Source organism: Labeo rohita, chromosome 15, assembly GCF_022985175.1.
Source record: "Labeo rohita strain BAU-BD-2019 chromosome 15, IGBB_LRoh.1.0, whole genome shotgun sequence".
Taxonomy (NCBI): domain Eukaryota; kingdom Metazoa; phylum Chordata; class Actinopteri; order Cypriniformes; family Cyprinidae; genus Labeo; species Labeo rohita.
The window spans coordinates 2,703,415-2,724,195 of NC_066883.1; the positions used below are offsets into that span (position 1 = coordinate 2,703,415).

General features: G+C 37.7%; 1 protein-coding gene across 1 annotated transcript; it reads left to right on the forward strand.

The window, feature by feature from the left end:
- Positions 1-3,152: 3,152 nt before the first annotated feature.
- igsf10 (immunoglobulin superfamily, member 10) lies at positions 3,153-16,099 on the forward strand. The gene is made up of 6 exons (XM_051128497.1): positions 3,153-3,352; positions 3,456-3,585; positions 8,272-8,662; positions 8,844-12,608; positions 12,725-13,625; positions 13,706-16,099. The coding sequence occupies exons 1-6, from the start codon at positions 3,153-3,155 to the stop codon at positions 15,618-15,620; spliced, it is 7,302 nt and encodes a 2,433-aa protein (XP_050984454.1). The 3' UTR covers positions 15,621-16,099.
- The last annotated feature ends 4,682 nt before the right edge of the window (positions 16,100-20,781 follow it).

Genomic DNA, 20,781 nt, shown 5'->3' on the forward strand with positions numbered 1-20,781 from the left:
ACAATTTATTTACTTTTTAACATCAAACGCCTGTCTTGTCTCGTCTCTGCGATGCGCATGCGTAGTCTGTGTAATCCTGGTCAATACAGTTAGGGTATGTCAAAAAACTCCCGTCTCGTTTGACATTTTTTTGTAAAGGGCGTTTAGTCTTCTCTGCATGTTTACTTTGTAAACACTGGGTCAGTACTTCTGCAGCGATATAGGACGATTTTGAAGCGTTTGAGGTTAAAAAGTATATATATTGTCCATTTGTTTTCAAAAATGACTGATTATTTTGCTAGATAAGACCCTTCTTCCTCAGCTGGGATCATTTAGAGCCATTTGAAGCTGCATTTTGGAAGTTCAAACTTGGGAAACTCCATTCCACCATTGAAGTCCATTATATAGAGAAAAATTCAGGAATGTTTTCCTCAAGACACATAATTTCTTATCGACTGAAGAAAGAAAGACATGAACATCATGGATGACAAGGAGGTGAGTAAAAGACTATTACATGGGTAGGGTTTTAAAAATGCAGGCTCTTCATCAGGCAATTAAAAAGTTTTAACTCACATGCCTTAATACAACAGGTGACTGACCATATGACACACACACACAAATCAAGAAACATAAAGCCATGGACAAAGTGACAAAAAGGAAAATACTAAATGTGAAAGTCTATTTTTAAAGGGGTCATCGGATGCTAAGTTCACTTTTTCATGTTGTTTGAACATTAATGTGTGTTGTCAGTGTATGTACAAATCTACCCTAGAATGATAAAAATCCATGCAGTGGTTTTTAATTAATCTGTAAAAATAATATCCCCTTTTCAAATCGAGCCGTTCTCAGATGCCTGTCACACCGACAGAGGCCACTCCCACAATAGTTGATTGACATGAGCTCTTACCTCAGACCAGCTGTCACAGTCCAGTAACTTTCCATGTTTTGATGCCGGAGCAGGGATGTAAGTTAGACAAGAATATCTCTGATTGAGTGATTGAGGTGTTGTGTTGCTAGATGTAATAATGAACATAGTGGTCGTCATTTACTCCTGACATCTGAGACGCTGAAGATGCAGTGGATTACGTTTGTTTGTGAAGGGAATGCGCCTCCCGATCTACGTATATCCGTCTATGTTCACGCGAATCATTCATGATCCAGCTTCACCTACAGCAGAAGTGAGTATAAGGGGTTTTGATTAATCTGTGCGATCGCCTTTCCTTATAACGTGGTAGTTAGGAAGTTTAGCGGCTAAACGCGGCTAAATGTGGCTAATGTAAACAAGACCGCCTTTCCACAGAGAGAAGAGAGGGGCGGGGTTAGCAGAGCTCATTTGCATTTAAAGGAACAGCCCCTTAGAATGAGATGATTTTTGCAGAGCTGATTTTGACAAGGTAAAAAGGGTGTTGTTTCACAAAACCATTGAGAATTTTTAACCAAAGTATATTATAGACTTTTCATTAAGACCCTAAAGAATCATATCAACTTGTGGAAAATGGGCATTCGATGACCCCTTTAAACATACAACAACAACAATATCAATACTACCTGCAATTTAAAAAAAAAAAGAAAAAAAAAAACTTTCAAGAAATGGATGAATGTCAAAATCTTTATTTTAACGCTTAGGTGCAATAGTGTCTAAAGTGTAATACTGTACTATACTGTACGTACTGTAAAGTTTGTGTTTTTTTGTTTTTTTTTTGTAATGGCAGGTATTATTATTATTATTATTATTATTATTGCCACTTTGCCCATGGCTTTATGTTTCTTGCATTTTGTATGTGTGTCACCTGCTATGTAATGGCATGTGTGTTAAAACTTTTAATTGTCTGATGAAGAGTCTGTGTGTTGTCATCTTTGTAGTAATGTTATTTAACTTTTCTATCTATCTATCTATCTATCTATCTATCTATGTATTTGTTTGTTTCTTTGGAGCCTAGGTGTGCTTACTTTTTCTGTTTTCATTAACACATGTACACAAGATTTTTCCAAGCATCTTGGTCATTGATGAAAATAACGGAATATTTATTGACTGTACAAAACATTATGTAATATTTTAAGATTACATCAACGCTGTGAGAAAATCAGATGTGACAGAAAATTACCAGTATAATTTTTCCGGACATTTCCTTCAGCCCAAACACAACAAAATGCTTGATGTTTTTTCAAAATACATGAGAACGAACTGTTAAAATGAATATGGATAAAGCATTCATATTAACATCGGATCGTATTTTAACGTAGTTTTATTGTTGCGAATACATGACACAATTACACCAGATGCATCTGTTCACGACATCATCGCTGTGATATGACGGATCATTTTGTGACATAGGTTATCCAGTTACAAGTCTGCACAGACATGGTCCATAAGGACGGGAAGTTAGAATCTGAACGGAAAGAAAACGCTCCTTACGATGGTGATGTTTTCCTTCTACTCCGTGTGAACCTTTCTCACTGCAGAGCGCATGTAGGTGTGCAACTGGACCGAACAAGAAAGAGGAGGAGGATTCAGTCGCTCAGTTTCAGGAGGATTCAGTCGCTCAGTTTACGACATCAGTCGACACGCGTTACTACATCAAAGACTTCATCGCACAATCTAAATTGTAAGGAGATAAAGTGAAGGATACGACTCCTCAGTGGAATTCTTTGGATTATTAATTTTACCATGTGGACGATGTTTCATGTGAATCTTTATTTAAATAGTTCAGCTGAGTATTAGGTAAGGGTTAGTAATTGTCACATTGCATTTATTGTTATTATTATTATTATTACTATCTATCGGTACTCAACACGGAAGGTGCTGTATTTTAATAGAGGAAACAATACCTGTCAAATGTGCAATTTTTGTTTTACTAAACGTTTGGGATGTGGTCATGACATAACCCCATTAAATAATGTAAATAAGCATAGAAATGTATTAAACGGTGTTCATAATATTTTTGGATATGTACTATGAATCATTTGTTGTTGAATAAAAATACTAATGAATGAGAAAGCTAATTACTGGTCTTGAGAATTTGTAAAATGTATTTGGCATGCAAAATTAATTAACATGGTGAAAGGTAATTTAGAAATGATTAACTTATGTATTTGCTTCTTACAGAAAGCTAATGATTAATGGCAACTTGAGTTGGTCAAAAAACAGGGAAGCAACAGACTCCTTCTCCATAATGTGTGGCCCGTCAGCAGAGTCATGTCTGTTGTGGAGATTCATGGTGCTGCTGTGTGTTTTGGCCGATATAACACACAGAAGCAGCAGCTGCCCCAAATCATGCGCATGCTATGCTCCATCAGAAGTGCACTGCACATTCAGATACCTGAGTGAAATACCCAGGGACATTCAGCCAGCTGTTGAAAGAATTAACCTGGGGTAAAACCTACAACAGACAATCCTCTATGAAGCTTTCTCTAAAAAAGTCATTGAAAACTGCTTATTTAAAACCAATTCGTACATTTGCAATTTTGTGTTTCAGGTACAACAGTTTATCAACTCTTAAAGTGAACAACCTTGCTGGATTAAAAAAGCTGGAACTATTAATGCTGCACAGTAACACTATCAAGACTGTTGAGGACGGCTCGTTCCATGACCTCACATCACTGCAGGTAAAACACGAAATTTATTACTTTGAAAGTAACATTAGAAAAATAAAAGTTTCTGTAATAATGGCATGCTACTCAAGCTTCTTAAACGAACGAACGAATGAATGAATGAATAAATAAATAAAACATGTAAAAATTACATTTTCATTAAAATCATAACATATCTGATTTATCCAAGTGTGTCTCAGGTTTTTAAAGAATGCTACTGTTTTGGAAACGTTCTGCAATTACTTTGTCTTCATCGGACACTGAACTGGCCACTAGTTGGTTACATAAACATAATGAGCTGCGGTTGATCACTGTTGCCTCTTTCTGTCCACGTAGGCAGAAATCGTCTTGGACAGAATAAGCTGCAAAGTGAATTTATGCTGCAAGTCATAAATTCTGTTTCACAGAATTTATGCTGTTTCTGTGTCCTTAGCAGGAAAATAATACCCTTAATAATCATCCATTACTCAAGCTTTGTTTACAATATACGGTACTTATGATTAATAGTATGATTATAAACATTTACAAATGATGAACAGTGTCAGCTTTAGACTGGGTACTGCAAAATCACAAACAAATAATTAATACATGATTTGTAAAGATGTGTAATCTTTAAAATGTGTCATCTTTACAGACTGGGGTTGTGAGATAATGAATCATGTGTCAACAATGAATAGTGTGTGAAATGCTTATATAAATCATTTTAATCAGTTTAAACAACCAATGCACATTAGTAAATAATCAGTGTATAACATCACTTGTATATTTTTATATAGTGCATAACCATATATGAATTGAAAGTTTAATAACATTTGTAAGCATTTTAATTTATGTTAACTAATGATCTGTTAGTCATTATTGTTCAATAGGTTTATTAGTAAACACTTATATAAAATGTTACTGGTGCTGCTCACTACACCAGCTTGTGTTATCTTTTGTGTATCTTTACTAATTACTGAATTGCTCTGTTTGTGCATTGAAAAACTGAACTTGAATGACCACAAGAGAATCATCATCTTGTCATCATCATCATCATCATCATCATTTTAAAGTATGAGATATTTAATAACACACAAACTCTCTAATGCATCCTGCTTTCGTAATTCAAATATTTTAAATCATGTCTGGAGACTTCTATGTTCTGTTCCATTCTGTTGTATCCAAAAAAATCATCATGCAGTAACGCTGATATCGTGCATGTTAAAGTTGTATAGCTTAATCGCTTGTGATCAGAACACCAGATGTAAAACATCCAAACAGGGCCATGGAGACAGATGTGATCAGAGATGGAACAGGTCAGAGATGATCATCTCATCTTCACAATAAGGAAAATAAACGTACCATATGATCTCAACAAACTCAGACGCACAACATGACATCTGATTACGTTTTGCTGTATACAGAGTCTTGGACTGTTACTGTCTTGCGTAACCAGACTTTTGACTACAGTTTCCACTTATTCTGGCCCAGAACTGCCCATTTAGAAAATAATGACAACCAAGAAACTGAGTGTCTACGCACAAGTACAAGATGACAGTACCAGACAAAGGAACAGAAGGAACTGAAGGGCTTAAATACACCACATCTTGAACAGAATACAAGCAGGTGTGATCTAATTTATAAATAACCATGGTAACAAGCTAGTGGCGGGAAAATGAGAAGAACGGCGCTAATAGCAAGGGTAAAACAGGAACTGAACACAAAGAAAATAAAACCAAATGTAAGCGTAACTGTCACAATAAGAGTGTGATTATCTGAAAAAGATTATACCAAAAGTGACAGAACTCTATGGGGGGGTTTGGGAATATATATGTGTGTGTATATATATATATATATTGTGTGATGAGATCTGGGAAAACCTGTCGGATGTTGCACTCAGACATTTTCGGGAAATTCGAAAAATAGGTTGAATGTCATTTTTTTTTTTTTTTCAAAATTAGGTTTTTACTAAATTATTATTCTATAACATCTTGTCTATCATCTCTGATAATATCTTGGTGAAAGTCACTTTTTTAGTGCAGAAAAATAGCCATTTATGACTGTGTCTTTCTCTTATGTTAAGAACGTACTGCTGAGGTGCTTTCTCTTAACACCACAAAAACAGTTAACCTATCAAAATAAACCACATAACATATTTAATAAAGGTGTATCAATGCACATTCTCCACCAGTCCTGTGTAAACTACAGCATGCAAAGTTTATTTTTTCATATTGTGCGATGGTGGCGCGCAACACCACAGTCTGAAGTACTGCAGCTGCTCACGATCGTATATGATCGTACTCGTCTCAATCTGCTCAATATCTTGGTGATGTCAGTGCTCTAAACGATTTAATAATGGACTTTTTCACATCCAGAGATGAAGGACCAGAGATGCATTATTCGTGCTATCTAAACATACAAGGAGAGATCAAAAGTTCGGAGAATATGCCCATGATAAATAATGGAAAACAGACATTAATCTGTTTGTGTAATGATGCAGTATAGCACTCCTAACTTGACAGACAGCTCTCGTTAAACCCGTAAAGTGAAAGTCGTCTCACTTCAAACCTGTTTTTCTCAAAATTCCATTTCTGAAAATCATCGCTATCAGACTACTAAGATAGCCATAACTTTGGTTAGGTTCAAGCTATGGACAAAATAAAAACAGTTTTGGAAAGGGATTGAACCCAGATTTTCATATCAAAACCTAAAAAAGGTAAAATTTTACCATGTGTTGGGTTTTCCTGGATCGCATCACATATATATATAAAAACTGGTTTAAATGCATTAAAAAGACGCCATATATGAGAAGTGAAAGTGGGTCCATACATAGGAGATGTACTTCATACATATGGCATCTTAAATACTTAATATATACAGTACTGTGCAAAAGTTTTAGGCCACTAGTATTTTCACCAGCTGAAGTCAGTTATTTCTATCTTTTGCTGTAGTGTGTCAGTAAAAAATATCGGTTTACATTTCCAAACATTCTGTTTGCCATTAATTGTAATAATTTAGTGAGATTTTTGTTTGCACAAGGAGTCTGACAACAGCCAGTGCTCCACACAGAGATCTGATCTCACCATCATCCATTCTTCCTGGAATGACATGAAGAAACAGAAAAACTGAGACAGAATAAATCCAGAAGAACTGTAGCAACGTCTCCAAGATGCTTCAAGAGACCTACCTGCAAAGCTACCTGAAAAATTTTGCGCAAGTGCACCTAGGGCAAAAGCTGCTTTAAACGCAAAGGATGCTCACACCAAATGTTGATTTAATTTAGTTAATAGAAGGTAATTGATAAAGAAAATCTATTTATGACAGCATCCTCATTTTACAGCATTTTTACACAAACTTTTAACCGTGCTGCAGCTTTGCAGGTAGGTTTCTTGAAGCATCCTGGAGACTTTGTCACAGTTCTTCTGGATTTAGTCTGTCTGAGTTTGTTCTGTTTCTTCATGTCATTCCAGACAGACTGGATGATGATGAGATCAGATCTCTGTGCAGAGCACTGGCTGTTGTCAGACTCCTTGTGCAAGCAAAAATCTCACTGGATTATTACAATTAATGGCAAAATGAATGTTTGGAAATGTAATCTGATATTTCCTACTGACACACTACAGAAAAAGACCGACTTTAACTGATTTTAAACCATTTTTTAGCTGATGAAAATACTAGTGGCCTAAGACTTTTGCACAGTACTGTATATATATATATATACACACTACCGTTCAAAAGTTTGGGGTCAGTACAATTTTATTGTTTCTTTTTTTTTTTTTTTTTAAAAGAAATTAATACTTTTATTCACCAAGGATGTATTAAGTTAATAATTAAAAGTTTATTAAAAGTTAATAATAAATAATTTACATTGTTATAAAATATTTATATTTTGAATAAACACTGTACTTTTTAAACTTGTTATTCATGAAAGAATCCTGAAAAAAAACAAATCACAGGTTCCAAAAAATATTTGTCAGCACAACTGTTGATATTATCCAACACTGATCATTCTAATAATAAATCCGCATATTAGAATGATTTCTGAAGGATCATGTGACACTTAAGACTGGAGTAACAGCTGATAAAAATTCAGCTTTTCATCACAGGAATAAATTCTATTTTAAAGTATGTTAAAATAAAAAACATTATTTTATATTGTAAAAACATTTTGCAATATTACTGTTTTGTTTCTATATTTTTAATCAAATAAATGCAGCCTTGATGAGCATAAGAGACTTCTTTAAAGACAGTTACAAGTCTTACTGACCCCAAACTTTTGAACGGTAGTGTATATATAATTAAAAGGAAAAAAAGTTAAGTATTTAGTTCTGGATATTTACTCACTACTAAGTGCCTCAAACAAAACTATCTTTCAAAGATTTGATGCAACAGATTTGGCACACTACTGTGCAAAGCAGCCAGTTCCTCCTCAAAAGCCGGTGAAAAATCATCACCCCACACTGAGTAAATTACATTTAAATAATGTACAAATTTCATAGGAAGTCATATCACAGGAACATCATGCTTCTGCATAATATTCAGCAATCTAGCAATCGTCCACGAAGTCTGTGGGACAGACATCTAAGGCTGAGACTACATTGCTGGAATTGCCCCCTGACCCTGCATTTAGTCTGAAGCCAGTCTGAAATGACAATCCAATTAAATATAAGAAGCATTCACTTTATTTTCATGTCTTAACTCTATATTTTTATTTGCTTCTAGGTTCTGAAAATTAGTTATAACAGAGTTGAAAAGCTCAACAAGGACACATTTAGAGGCCTGGACAATCTCGTACGTCTTCATATGGACCATAATCACATTACCTTCATCCACCCAGAGAGTTTTTATGGATTAAAAATGCTGCAGTTGATCAACCTTGAGGGAAACCTGCTCCAACAGCTTCATCCAGACACTTTTATATCACTGCGGTTCAGCCAGGTTTTGAAATGGTCATCTCTCAAGACTATTTACTTGTCAGACAATGCTTTAACCACATTGCCTGCAACTATATTTTCTGGCTGCTACAAGATAGAAAATCTCTTCCTTAGTGGAAACCCCTGGTCATGTGATTGTCGGATGGGTTGGCTTGAACAGTGGCTAGAGAAACACCCTGGTGAGATTCTGGTCTATATTTAACAAATGTTTTGTTAAAAAACAGCAGGAAAATGTTTTGTTAAAATAGCAAGACAAAAACAAGTGCACAAATTTAAATAATCAGGACCCAGAATCTTTCTAGTGAGTAATGTTGCTTTACATATGTGTATACATAATGAGAATCAATTTTGCCTTTACAGATGTTCTAAAATGCAAAAGAGACAGGAAGATTCTCAAAGAACAGTGTCCCATTTGTGAATTCCCAAATACCTTGAGAGGAAGCAGCATTGTGGATTTACAAAGTCATAGCTACACATGCACCAGACCTTGGATTCATCCTCACTTGAAGCAGAGCAATTTTACCTTGGATGATGGTGGCTATACGTCAGTCTCTCCTAAAGATTTTGTTGCACCCATTGGCGTGTTGGAAATGAACATCACAGATCAATTCCACAATGATGCCTGGATAGCATGTGTTGTGCAACGACCTACAGCAATGGAAAACTTAACTGCAAACATTGGACCGAATGGAAAAGATTCAACTGCCCTGAGCGTGATCATTTCTACATCGCTGGTTTGCAACATTGATTATGATAATATTCGCCAGATTTGGAACATTTTGGCTATGTATAGCGAGTCCCCGATGAGACTTGAGCGAGAAGAACTACTTTCTCTGCAACAAGATACAGTTTACACATACAAGCAAGTAGTACCCACGGCAGATGATATTTTTACAGAAATTGAAGCAAAAATCAAAGCCAGTCCTAAATGGTTAATGCAAGGTACAGTCTTGCTACAGCTGGACCGCATTGCAACAACATTTCCGAACCTTACTATCAAGTATTTATCCAATGTTCAAATAAATGTTGACAGCAGCAAAGACAGTAGAGACCCGTATGGCTGGGCAATGATTAGAAAGGACAACCAGACCAAGACTGAACACACAGTCCTTCCTGGTGGAGTGATTGAATTGAACTGCCAGAGCTCTGGGGATCCTAAACCCATTGTAGAGTGGAATCTACCAGATGGAAGTAAGTTACGTGCACCATACAACAGTGAGGATCAAAGGATTGTAGTAGCTAATAATGGAAGGCTTACTTTAAAATCGGTTGAAATCTCAGACACAGGTGTCTATCACTGCATTACAACTAACTACCTAGATGCAGATGTTCTTGCATTCAGGGTCACTGTGCTGTCTCCAAATATTGAAGAACAAGAGATTAATGGGATACGAATCTCGCGTACCCTTGGTCAGAACCTACGTCTCGATTGTACATCAGCCAGCAGTCCAGAGGCTTCGGTTCAGTGGATACTTCCTGACCATGCAGTTTTAGACAAGTCCTATGGCAACAAAAAGCTTTACAGAAATGGCACTTTGGTAATACATGGACTAACATCCCAAAACCAAGGATTTTATAGATGCTTAGTTGGAAATTATCTTGGAGTAGATTTGCTAGCTTCTCACATAACTGTTCATGATGATTTGTCAAATAGCACAGAGCCAAAGAAATCTGGTGATCATGTTGTACAAATTATAGATGATAGCCAGAAACTTACAAGTAGACATATCTCTCAGAGAGTTAGTGAGGAATCAAGGAGAATTACCTCAGGCAGACCATACACTTGGCTACAGTCCAGATTTCATAAGGTTCCCACTGGCAGAAGAGGATATCGAAGGAACTCTGGAAGAGTATTTAATAAAAAGTATGAGAAAGAAGAGGCCACTTTCACCGATAAGTCTCAAATTAAAAGAGGAAATATGAAGACAGTAAATTTAGAGATGTCTAGAACATTCAAAGGACCCGCTGATGACAATGATGTAACCTCAGGGGATGGTATATCTGAAGATGAATTTATTGTAATGACAACCACTCAAACACTTGAGCAGAAACCTGGTAGCACCATTAGAATCACAGATTTAAAAATCCCAGAGGCAGACAAAACTGGCAACAATGCTTTCATTGAAGTGAAACCTGATGACACTAGTAATATCTTAAGAGCAAACGAGAAAACAGATTTAGTTACAACAACATCACACGCTCATACCCAGACACAGGCTACCCCGATAATGGCCACTTACACTTTGAGTAATCATGTGGCTCAAAGAGATGAGACAACTCTGTATACAACCAAGTCAGATTACATATTAAGTCATAGTGATGGAGAAACCCACATATATGAGAAAGCAACAAACAGGCCCTCAGAAGCTGCGGAGCTTCTCTTCTCTGGGGATTCAGAAGATGTTCCCACTGGAACAACACCACTTTACAACTTCCAGGGCCCAAATGTCACCCATTTGGAACCTAAGAGTCAGACCATATTCACAGCGGTTACCACAACCAAGGATGATCAAGAAAAGATCACATTTCAGACCACTCAAAGAATCAAGTCAGAGCTCCTTCCTGGGTCCACCATCATCTCCAAACACCAAATCCAAATTGTACCCCCCAAAAAGATGCGATCAGGAAAGAATCGTAACTTTCATGGCAGACGTAGGGTCATTCGACCCAGCAAAATTACAGACATACAGTCTTTACTCAATAAATTCAAACACCTTTCTATAAACAAGGAAGACAGTCTTTCACACAATGTGGACAAAATCACAGATTGTGGAGATGGGAAAACAGTTACATCTGGAGTGTTTAGAGAGAAATGCAAAGCATCAGTAGATCAAAGCCTGGTCAACCAGACAGCTAGGTATCACATGTCAACTTCCTCTTTGAGAGTGACAGAAAAACCTGTCATGGCAACTCGTTTGTCAGGCTCTGAAAAGACTTATTCTGTCACTGATTCACAAACGTCAGCAACTACTGTGCCCACCATTTCTGAGGATTCAAACGATTATAAAACTTATTTAACTTCAAGAGAGAAAGAACTAACTTTCACAGCCACATCCACCATGTCTTCTGAAATTACACAGGGGAAGATTCAATGGCAAAGGCAGTTTGGAAACAAAGGGGAAATGAAAGAACCCCTCAGCAAGCATCAAACCCCATTTACGCTGCCCACTGAAGAGAAGCGGATGACCTCAGCATCCACAGCAGAACCTTACAAGGCAACAACTACAGTACCTACAACAGAAATGCAGCGTACGCATATTATTGTCTCTCCTCCAATGACAAGAGAAAATGGCAATACTCCAGAGACATCATTTGAAGATGCATCAGGTTCTTCCTCCTTTATAGAAACTAATTTCTCAGACAATGTCATAACCCCATCTACAACAGCTGATCTTTTCAGCTCTCCAGGCTTTCGTGAGATGTCCACAACCACAGAGTCAGTGGGAGTTTCTCACACTCTAGCAGCCCCACCAATGATGAGAACTGAACTAAAGCAAGACACTGCTCGGAATAACTTCTCAGGTTCTCAAACTGGATTGCGGAGAAAGCAAAAGCCTGGTTTTCACAGACGAGGCTCCAGAAGGAGAAGGCCCATTAAAAAAACTACTACTAAATCCCCAATTATTACAGTGACAAAAATTGCTGACAAACCTACCACCACCAAATCCACAACTGTAGCATCGCAAACTAAACACAATGTTGCAACATTAAGGCCTTTGCATACAGAGCAATCTCTATCACTTGTTAATACTGGTTCTAGCAGTGAGGGATGGAGGGACTCTTCTACAACCAGCTTTCCAGAGCTTGTCACTTTGACCACTAAACCCACTACAGCCTCTGTTATTCCTCAGAGTAGAACAGTTACTTCAGACACAATGACTAGTTCAGCTTTGTACACGTTCACCCCATTTCCATACAGCAGTAGTACTGGCAATCTGAATGCATTTGATCACTCTACAAGGTATGACACCTCATCTTTGAGGGATATTACCTTTAAGCCAAGGATTAATGGTGGAAAAGCTGCCAGTTTTACTGTTCTGTCAAACTCTGATGCTTTCCTCCCCTGTGAGGCCACTGGCAACCCTGAGCCCATCATCAGCTGGAACCGATTCTCATCCACCACAGGTACAAAAGTTAAACAAACATTTTTAAGAATTGTATTGTTATCAATTGTTATTTTCATATTTATTTTACATTCTGCAATGCTTGCTGATTGTTTTCTGTCTCCTTTATATCATCAGGTATTATGTTGACCATTAAAGGTAAAATGGGTAAATTTGAGGTTCTGAAGAACGGAACATTGTTCATCCAAAAAGCAAACATCAAAGACCAAGGACAATACTTATGTTTGGCCCAGAACGATTATGGCTCTGACAAGCTTGTGGTTACATTATCAGTTGTGGCCTATCCCACCCGGATATTGGAGAAAAAGATGAGAGACGTCAAGGTTTTTGCTGGGAAAACCATGCAGTTTGAATGCCGGACAGAGGGCAGACCAGCGCCAGTTGTGTCATGGATTCTACCTAATCGCACTGAAGTTAAAGGTTCGGACACTGAGCATGGCAGAGTTACCATAAACACAATGGGGACACTAACCATTCAAGAGGTGTCAGTTTTAGATCGTGGACATTATAAGTGTATTGCAAGTAATCCAGCTGGTACTGACACAGCCACTGTTCGTCTACAGGTGGTAGCAGCACCACCTGTAATACTGGAAGAAAAACGACAGCTGGTGAGAGCTGATACTGGTCAGAATCTTTTTTTGGCATGTAGCACTTATGGTGACCCACAACCCACAACACACTGGGTCTTAAATGATGGCACAATGGTATGGCCTCTAACTTACTCACAGACCAAAGTTTCTGTTTTTGGAAATGGTACACTTTTCCTGAAGGACGTACAAATAACTGAAAGTGGAAAATATGAGTGTATTGCAACAAGCTCTACAGGATCAGAACGGCGTGTTGTTACACTTTCTGTGAAGAGGACAGAAACTGCCCCTCAGATCACTGAGACATCACAACAAAGAACCAATGTTATATATGGTGGCCGCCTTCATTTGAACTGCTCTGCAGTTGGGGACCCAACACCTCAAATTATTTGGAGGCTTCCTTCCAAGGCTCTTGTGGACCAGTCACACAGGTAGGCTAAAACAATAGACAACGTTTTGTCACATACATCATTTGCCTCTTATTGTTCAAAATTTCACATTCTCATTTCAGAATGGGCAGCCGTATCAAAGTCCTGGAAAATGGTACCCTCATTATTGAATCAGTCAATGAGAAAGATGGCGGGGACTTCCTCTGTGTTGCACGCAACAAAGTTGGAGATGATGTACAGCTAATAAGGGTGTCAGTGTCAATGAAGCCAGCTCGGATTGAACCAAATGTCTTTAGCAGGAAGCAAGTGCTTTATGGCAATGACCTAAAAGTGGACTGTGTGGCTGCTGGTGTCCCCATGCCAGAGATATCTTGGGGACTTCCTGATGGTACCTTGGTAAACAGCGCTATGCAAGCAGATGAAACCGAAGGCGATGAGTTCAAACGGTACACCTTGTTCAATAATGGAACTCTCTACCTGAATAAAGTGGGTTCTGACGAGGAAGGTGATTACACCTGTTATGCTGAAAACAAACTGGGTAAGGACAAGATGCATGTTCACATAAGTGTGGTAAGTGCAGTGCCTCACATTCAGCACCCAAATCTCTCCCATGCCAAAGTGAAGCCTGGTGGAAACGTTCGCTTTGACTGTAAGGCCATAGGTGAGCCCAAACCAAAGATCTTTTGGATGCTTCCATCCAAAGACATGATTGCCGCATCTAATGAGCGTTACTTAGTGCATGCTAATGGTTCTCTTGGTATACGAAATGTTATATTAGCTGATGCTGGGGAATATGTCTGCATGGCTCGTAATGCTGCAGGTGAGGAGAATAAAGTGTACAAACTAGACATTGACGGAGACCCACCCATCATCAATGGCTTCAATCAAAATAGAACAGTGATAAAAGATACAGCACTCAAATACAGTAGAAAACTAATAGACTGCAAAGCTGAAGGGAATCCAGCACCAAAGATCACATGGATCATGCCTGACAATATATTTCTTACCGCTCCCTACTATGGGAGTAGGATTAATGTCCATAGCAATGGTACGCTAGAGATCCGTAATGTTAGGCCATCAGATACAGCAGAATTTATTTGTATGGCTCAGAACGATGGAGGTGAGGCAGTTATGTTGGTTCATCTGGAAGTCACCGACAAGCTCAGTAGGCCTATTTTTAACAACCCTTTTAATGAGAGAGTGGTGACTCGGGTAGGAAAAACTGCAGTGCTGAACTGTTCTGCAAATGGGCAACCCATGCCTGAGATCATATGGACACTACCCAATCGAACTCGGTTCAGTGGAACACCTGGGTTTGAGGGCTCAAGATATCACCTGGGTACGGATGGCACGTTTGTTATTTATAACTCCAGCAAAGAGGACACTGGTAAATACCGTTGTGCTGCAAAAAACAAAGTTGGCTACATCGAGAAACTGATCATTTTAGAGGTGATTCAAAAACCTTATATTCTAACACGACCAAAGGGGATTATTCGAGGAATTTCTGGACAGTCCCTCTTCCTACATTGCCTGACAGATGGAGTCCAGCCCAGCATTTCTTGGACCATGCCAGGAGGTTTTGTACTTGCACGTCCACAGGTGAAGGGACGCTACCATTTGATGGACAATGGGACACTTGTTGTCCATGAGACAATCATACATGATCGTGGGAATTACGTGTGCCGAGCAAAGAATGATGCTGGTGAGGCGGTTCTTTCTGTGCCTGTCATAATTGTTGCATATCCACCCCGGATCACTAATGGGCCACCACCAATGGTGAGAGGAGTGGCTGGAGTTCCTGTTTATCTTAAATGTATAGCTAATGGGATACCTACACCAGAGATAACCTGGGAGCTACCAGATCGGTCTATTCTTTCTACAACTGGAAAGGAACAACCTGTAAGCGGTGAGCTTCTCCACGCACAAGGGACACTGATAATTCGAAACCCCACAAGAGCGCATTCTGGTAATTACAAGTGTATAGCCTTTAATTACCTAGGCAGAGAGACCAGAACAACATATATGACAATAATATAGGATGGGTCATGTCTTCATGACTTCATGACCACTGTGTGACTGTTCAAAAGGCAAGCTCTTAAAAAAAAAATAAAAAATTCAATCATGTTACTTTGGTTTTCCAGGGAGTGTAAAGGTCTAGCAAAGAGTTGCTAGATAAAATATGGGTAATTACAGTATGCTGTTTGAGAGGAAAATTAAGAGCCATGAGGAATTCTGTCTCTGAAATATATATAAAATATTTTATGTCCATATTGAATTACAAATACATAATTTTATATATTATAATACTGGCTATGTCCAAATCTACAAATGAAAAAGTGTTTTGGGACATGCTTAGGTGTTTCATGGCGGGTGGACATGCTGTGTGTTTCTACTAAATCAGAATGAATGTTATCACATTGTTATGATTTGCTGAATTACCATGTTTATTTGTTGACATAAACTAAAAGTAATAAAAGTAATAATAAATGACTGAGCTTTAATAACAAGTTTGCAGTATTGGTACCATTTGGGAAATATTTACTGGGACATGCTTATCCTAATTCCCATAAGTGTTACAGCTAAGTTATTGCTGCTTGGGAATTCACACGGTTCTCTTACTAATCCTTTGAGACAGTGTGTGTTACTGAACACTTTAGTCACTAGTTGTTGTTTTTTTTTTTTTTTTGTAGTTTCAGTGTTGTTGTTGGCAAGGATATTAAGCATGCCTTGCTGTGGCTGTGGAACATATTTGTGAAAATGACTTACTTCTGTTCACTGCCGAAGACATTTATATATATATAATGGGACCTCAACATGCAATATTCCCATTACCCTTTTGAGAAGAGTGCTGGGGTCAAACAACCAGACTTGTCACAGACAAATGCTTATGATGGCCCTCTTGGGTTAGCTTCGTCTGCCTTCTTTGTGAATATATATTTATCTGTCTCTGTATAATATTGGCAGAACAAAATAAGCTGCAGAATCAAAAAATAATGAATTAGTTTTCCTCTATTGCTTTTAGGGTCTAAACATTTGTAAAGATTGTGTTCTCACAAAAAGCTTCAGTTATGTAAAACAGATGCACGCACGCACGCGCTTACACATACACACACACTTTAGGAGGAGAATGATTCCAAGAGCGGGAATGAGGCCCAAGCTTCGGTTTAAACTAAAGACTCTCCAGGTTTTCTTTCACCAAGTTACATTCCATGGCTTCCCACATTTCAACCTTTGCTTGGATCAACACCTTTCACCAGCACCCCTGGAATTTCACGATAGGATTTGAGAATCCACACCTCTGATCTTCAGACACAAGGGACAGATTCATCTTTAACTCAGTACCTGAGTTCTGCCTGCATTCATGAAATCTAGGATCTTTTATGCCTTTTGGAGTGAACATAATAAAGATACATGAAGGTGTCAAACTTTAAGCCTAAATTCTAATTTTGTTCATGTAATTAATTAAGTTATATCGTAAATCAGTTAGAGAGTCTCCACATATGAGAAGGCATCAATTTAGAATTGATTGCGTTCCAACATATGTACACTGTAAAAAATAAAAAAAACAATTTGTTGAGTCAGCTTAAACTAATTTGTTACCCTGCTGCCTTAAAATTTTAAGTTCAGTCAACTAAAATTAGTTTAGTCAACTTAAAAATGTTAAGTTGTACGAAGTAACAACTTAGATATTTGTGTTTGCTAAACTTAACAGATGGGTAAGTAACCCAGCTGCCTTACAATTTAAAGTTGATTCAAATCAAATATCTAAATTGTCACTTAGTATATAATTTGACATTTCAACTTTTTTTGAGTTGACTGAACTTAAAATTTTAAGGCAGCCAGGTTACAAATTATTTTAAGTTGACTCAGCAAATTGTTTTTTACAGTGTAGATGCTTTTTCATTTCAAGTAATTTCAGTAGTTATGGCTCGGATAAGGTGTTATGTGTTTAAAACATCTACACTTAATAGATGCCTGACGAGAACAAAACAGTCCCTGAATCTTGGTAACTTCAAAACGTACCCAAAAATGATGAGTACTCTGTAAGAGGGAGTCACACAACATGTGTCCGTGACAGACTTTATTGATGGAGTGACCTTATCACCTTTAGAGCCGCAGTGGGTAGGTCAGGGTTTATGGTTGGACTAAAAGTGTTGAGGTGTAGATTTATTGCCTGCCACTGGAACTGGAGTCTTGAATTTTAAACTGTCTGGAAACTGGAAATTCTTACAGAATAACACTGGACAATTTCTACAGTTGGCCCGTGAATGGGTGGAGGTCACCAGCAGATGGCATCAGGCCACACACACATGAATAAACATATTCATTATTTAGGTTTTGTGTCTTAATCATTGATAATGATACCTCAAATAATAATGAGAGGTGTGCATGATAAACAGATGAAATCCAAATGCTCATAAATGGAAGGAGATACATTAGCCATATATACAGACCAGAAAAATGCAAAATGAAGAAAATAATTAAGAACCATTGATTTAGATCATGGAGACTGCCCTGGGCATTCATGTTTTCTTCAGAAAATGTAAAAATCTAGTTTGATTATTCATTGTCAGTTTATTCATTGATTTATGAATACATTTGTAAATGATTCCATTTATTTTATTACATCCTCTTTGTTGCTAGATGCTACTACCTCTAATAATGCTACTTGAAATATAATGCCTAAAATTTGTATTTTGTGGTTCTTTAGAATAACAAAGTATCACTGTTTCGTAGTAAAACCACCACTTCAGTAGCTCTTGAGGATTTGTAACTCGTCATCTCTAGTGAAGTTTGTCCTGTGTTGATGAATAGCCTGTGGACACAGTATGTGTTTACAGTGGTTGGAGGTCAAGTTGTCGCTCCGTCTATCAAGCAGATGTTAACCACCCTACCTACGCATGTCAGGATACTTGCAAGTCTGTGCTGGACATTTGACCACTGAAGCTTCTCAAAAGACTGAGAGTCACTCAGGTCACAAAGTGTGCTTGGTGATGGTGGTATGTGAAAATCTCTGTGTTTGTGTGTCAGTAAAACATTTTGTGGAATCATACACTTGTATTAGTGGTAAAATAGCATCTGTAACATATCTTGGATTCAGTGATTTTCCTCCATGACAGGGTGACAGAATGGGCCTGTTTTCTGGGTATCACCCACAACAGAGGGCACCGCTACTAGTGCAACTTCAAGTCATGTTATCGTTTGTCTTCCTTTACTAATTACTTTCTCATGCTAGTTTTGCTATTGAAAAATAAGCCAGCATAAACAACCATAAAAGTGTCATCATCTTGCATTATCCTCAAAACATAAAATAATATCACTAATGCATTCAAATAGAAATAATGTTTTTCAAAAAAAAGAGAGAGAGAATGTGTATACAGGGAGCTCACTCATGTTCAATGATGAAGGACACTTCTGTGGATGCTGATGGGCAAATCAGTATTAGCCAGTATTGCTCAGCCCAGAAGTATACTTTTTTTTTTTTGTTGTTGTTGTTGTTGTTGTTGTTTCATTAACACAGAAACCTGCATTTAGAGAAATGAAAATGATAGTAAAGTAGTTACAAGTACTATGCTGTTAAATCTCAATATAGTTGTGTGGGAGGTGAAGTGTGATGTCACTCCTGGGTTGCATTTAGGAGATGGAGATATCAGAAGTGTACATAAGACTGAATTATGGCATCATTTACTGTTCGGAAGAAGACATTGTTTATTCCATTTGTAAGAAATCAAAACTGGTGGAAAAAGTATGTAAAAAGTACTTTCTTGCATTTTCTTTCAAATTTGTGTTTGAAAATCACTTTTGGTTGTTTAAAAGTTGAGTTTTATTTTGTGAAAATAAATTTTATTCATATATTGTTAAAGAGTATCATGCTTAAAATAAAAAAGGTTAGGGGAAAGCGGTGCACAACCTCACTCTTTTTGACTTTGTCAGTTTGTGTAAATCCACATGGGGTTAAGAGTATATTTTTCCCACATTAATGGCAACTAGTAAACACTGTACATTTTGTTATGCAAGCATGTGTGGAAATGTTTACACCATGTGTGTTACAACTAACCTTGCATTAGTTTGTTCCCCTTGCAATCCTATACTCTATTTTGATAGTTCACCTACGACATTCGACTAACTGTAAGAAACTTTCCTACAAAATCGTATTAATTCATGACTTTACATGCATTTTTAAAAGTTAAGACACTAATACTCTAATGACTACTAGCTGACATTAAGCTGTACAGTTTTTTATAGTTAGTAGAATGTCTAACTTGGACAAAAACCAAATGGTTTTTGAAAAAGTTTGTGTTCTGTGTATTTTCCTGATATATGGCTCAGTAACCTTCTGGGAAGCAAAGTAAAGCAGCTTAATTGATGTTAAAGGGGCTCAGATGTTGAGAGTAAATGACGACCACTATGTTCATTATTACATCCAGCAACACAACACCTCAATTGCTCAGTTGGAGATATTCTTGTCTAACTTACATCCCTGCTCCGGCATCAAAACAATGGCGGTCGGACTGTTACAGCTGATTTAAGGTGGGTCTGAGGTAAGACGCTCATGTCAATCAACCATTGTGGGAGCGGCCTCTGTTAGTGTGATGCCACATGATTTGAAAAAGAGGATATTATTTTTACAGATTAATTAAAAACTACTGCATGGATTTTTATCATTCTAGGGTAGATTTGTACATACACTGACAACACACATTAATGTTCAAACAACATGTAAAAGTGAACTTCGCATCTGATGACCCCTTTAACAAATACTCATTTGTGGCGGCACACCAGCAGTGGATATGTTGTATGTTTTCCTAAGCTGACTCATCGATTTCAGCTCTACTAATGAGTTGAATCAGGTGTGTTTGATTAGGAAGAGTTCAGAAATGGGTGTCGGCATTTTGATGATCAGTACATTTTGTACCTCACTGCATGCTAAGTCTGAAGTTTACAGGTAGTCTGAGCAAACATATGTCTAGTGGATTTCAGCCAAAATTAGATTCTGTGGGTTATATATATGCTGAGTTGGAAACATTTTTGACCCCTCTCTTACCTTCTGTTTTTAGTCGAACCACGGTTATTACTAAAGAAGAATCTCTGTCCAACACTCCAGTCTGTGTTGAGTAAAGAGAAGGGTCTATGGAAAAATAAATCTGTTCATAGAGCGAGCTGCCAACATTTTTGCAGAAGCAGTAATCCAACACTG